At 35.6% G+C, this 3,674-nt stretch overlaps 1 protein-coding gene across 1 annotated transcript; it reads left to right on the top strand.

Moving 5' to 3' along the window:
• Positions 1–408: 408 nt before the first annotated feature.
• On the top strand, positions 409–2,275 carry LOC140888974 (uncharacterized). The gene is made up of 3 exons (XM_073296669.1): positions 409–745; positions 884–1,243; positions 1,380–2,275. The coding sequence occupies exons 1-3, from the start codon at positions 409–411 to the stop codon at positions 2,273–2,275; spliced, it is 1,593 nt and encodes a 530-aa protein (XP_073152770.1).
• The last annotated feature ends 1,399 nt before the right edge of the window (positions 2,276–3,674 follow it).

Below are 3,674 nucleotides of genomic sequence, written 5' to 3'. Positions count from 1 at the left end.
TCAAGATGTATTATGGTGGAGCAATGAAAACTACGCGCAAGTGTAAAGAATATATCGGTGGAGATAGTGAATATTTTGACTATGTTGATTTTACTAAATTAAGTATGGTTCGGTTGATGGGTTTTGCCATGGAACTTGGTTTTCAAGAGAAAGATAATATTAGGTTTTGGCACAAATTTGGGGCTGATTTAACCATGGGAAGATATTTGGCATCTGATATGGATCTTTTGTGCATTAAAGATCACATCCCAAATTACAATGTAGTGGAAATATTTATAGAAAATGATGAAAATTTAATAAATGTTACTATTGAGGCCGATGATGGAAATTTATATCTAAATGTTAGTGGTGAGGGTGATGCAGAGAAATGTGGAGATGAAGATGAGTGATTATAATTTTGAAGAAGATATGATAATTTGTGATTTTAATAATCGTGGCATTGAATCTTCAAAGGGTCAAAGTGAGGTTGATGAAATTCGTAGTATCGTATTGTCTAAGATACAAAATGAAGAGGGTAAAGAAGATTGTGTTGATAGTGACAAACTGAATAGTCAAGTGGGTTCAGATGATGAAGAATTCAATAAATATGTCATGTTTGATCCCGTTAAGGATGGAAAAAATCCTGAGTTGAAGCTTGGAATGATCTTTAGCTCTAGAGAAGAGGCAAAATTTGCCATTGACAGTCACTGCATTAGAAATGGAATGACAATTATTTTTGTGAAAAATGATAAGTTGCGGCTTAGAGGTATATGCAAAAACAAAGGGTGTGGGTGATTAATTCATGAGTCAACCATGAGCAAGGATAGTTGTTGGCAGATCAAAACTTTTCAACCTGAGCACAAAAATTTTTGCTGGAACCTAAAAAATAAAAATGTCAAATCAGGTTGGTTGGCGAAGACCTTTGCAAAAAAATTCAAATCGAATCCAAAGCTAGGGACAAGTGAATTCAGAAAAGAGGTTAACTCAACCTTAAAAGTACTTATTTCAAGGAAACAAGCGTACATGGCAAAGAGAAAAGCTATTGACATCATGGAAGGCAATATTAAAGAGCAATTTAGAAAGATAAGAAACTATTGTGTTGAATTGAAGAGGGTTGATGAAGCTGCAACGGTGATTCTAAAGTTGAGTGAGGATTCTGATGGTCTGAGGTTCCAGCGTATGTATGTCTGTTTCTCTGCATGTAGAGATATGTTTAAGAAAGCATGTAGACCCCTCATTGGAGTGGATGGATGTTTTCTGAAAGGTAAGTATGGAGGCCAATTGTTGGCAGCAGTTGAATTGGACCCTAATAACAATATTTTTCCTATTTCATGTGCCTTGGTTGAGAGAGAGACCAAAGATAGTTGGATGTGGTTTTTACGAATTGGAATCTGATATAGGTTTTGAAGATCAATATGCATGGACTTTCATGGCAGATAAACAAAAGGGTCTAATTCCAGCATTTAAGAGTTTGTTTCCTGATGCAGAGAATCGTTTCTGTGTAAGACATTTACATAGCAATATGAAAACTGATGGTTTCAGAGGCCCTGCTGTGAAAAATTCCCTTTGGGCAACTGCCAAAGCAAAGACAGTTGCTGATTTTCGTCGAAAAATGGAGGAGCTGAAGGAGATAGACGAGAAGGCATATGAGTGGTTGGCGAATAAACCAGTGCAACATTGGTATAGGTCTCATTTCACCACATTTCCAAAGTGTGATATCCTTTTAAATAACATGTGTGAATGCTTCAATAGATACATTTTAGATGCAAGGGAGAAGGCCATGATTCCAATGTTTGAATCTATACAAAATTTTCTCATGGTTCGATTCCAAGTGAATAGAGAAATGGCTGAGAAGTGTGATGAAAAGTTATGTCCCAAGATTAAAAAAGTGTTGGCAAAGATTTACATGTATGCAGCAAGGAATTTTCCAATGCAAGCTGATAACACACATTTCCAGATCATGGGACAAGATGAACAACACACTGTGGACCTAGGCAGTAGATCCTGCAGCTGCAGAAAATTGGATTTAACTGGAATCCCTTGCCAGCATGCAGTGTGTGCCATTTGGTGTAACAACGGGGATCCAGAGGATTATGTTCATCGGTATTATTGGATCGAGACATACAAGAGATGTTATGAAAAATTGATTTTGCCCATTAATGGTCCAGAACTATGGCCAGAATGTGAATTGCCACCTCCATTACCACCTGTGTATCTTGAAAAAGTGGGTAGACCTGCAAAATTGAGGAGGAGAGAAAGAGATGAACCACCTGCTTCTTCGCAGACAAAGTTTTGAGGTGCTAGAAGAAACAAAAAATGCAAAAATTGTGGGGAATATGGCCATAATAAGAGGACATGCAGCACCGTGGATAAAGAGGATCGGCATGAGCAAGCAACTCAACAAAGTAGGACTACGTCTGTCCAATCTCAACAAACAAACAAGAGAAAAAATTACCGGTAGACATGTTCTTTAAAAAAAAATTCATATTCATTGATTATTTTACTTAATTTTTATTTTTATTTTCTTATGTTCGTATATTACATTTGTTTAATGCAGGTTATAAAACCAACATCAAAGGCTGGTGTGCATATTGAAGGAGGTTCAATAAGAAATTCAAGGATAAATGTTAGTAAAATACTATTAATTTTTATATAAGTGTATCTTATAATGTCAGTGTTGGATGTATATTAAAGCTCTATTTAACAGGTTCATCAATCAACAAATTTCATTAAACCTATGTTTGTGAAAGGAGGAGTGAACTTCGTCACAGTTTCCAATCTTAAAGCTTCTTTAGGTGATCGGAGAAGCAATGGTCGTTCAGATTCTACCACAACTACTCACAAAGATGCACCTACTGTTTCGAAAAACAACACACCATCAATGACTTTATCAAATAAATATGGAACCTCAACTTCACAAGCCTCAACCAGTAGGATTTGAAAGTGTGGCATATATTGGAACATTCATGTTTTCACGTTATGTTTTGGATATGGAACAAAGATGTTTTCCAGATGTATCTTTGCTAAAAGTAGCTCTTTTTGTAACTGAATTGAATTGCTGATTTTGAGCTATTTCTTGGTGTCAACGACTCAGATTGATGGAATATTCAAAGTTTGAATTTTTAATTTTGGTAGCTTCAGATAATGCTTGAATGTTTCTGATTCAGTTGTAGTTTCTGGCTAAATGGTCTCTTGAAACTCAAGAGGTTGTTCATGATCAGTGGTTGTGTCTAGTTCAGCTTGTTCAGTTTCGAATTTTAATTGATCGCACTATCGTTTATTTTGTTCTTCACTTATTTTTCAGCCTCAGGTGCTTTTTTTAGTTATCTTGTTCCTCTTGGTCAGCATCTGTCTCAATATTTGATGTAACTTTAAACTGTTGATGGGTAGATGTTAGATCTATGAGCTCTTTTGAAGTTGCCTTATCATCAAGTTCCATATCGATGACTGACTTTTTTTTTCTTTAAACGACAATTGATCATCTTCAATTTATATTTAAAAGTGATTTTCCAGAATGGATTCCAAATTTAGGAGTGAAACTAGTTGGTGATTGCTGGTTGCTCATCTTTGATATCTGCAGTGAATGATTTCAGAATGGTTCAACATTTAGGAGTTAAACTTCCTCAACTTGTTTGTTTGTTAGCTAACTTTCTTGATCAAAAATTTGAGATGATGTAACTGGTTGCTCTTTTTCA

The sequence above is a fragment of the Henckelia pumila genome, chromosome 3, assembly GCF_033568475.1.
Source record: "Henckelia pumila isolate YLH828 chromosome 3, ASM3356847v2, whole genome shotgun sequence".
Taxonomy (NCBI): domain Eukaryota; kingdom Viridiplantae; phylum Streptophyta; class Magnoliopsida; order Lamiales; family Gesneriaceae; genus Henckelia; species Henckelia pumila.
Note: the sequence above shows the minus strand (reverse complement) of the source record. Positions and strands in the feature narration are given on the sequence as shown.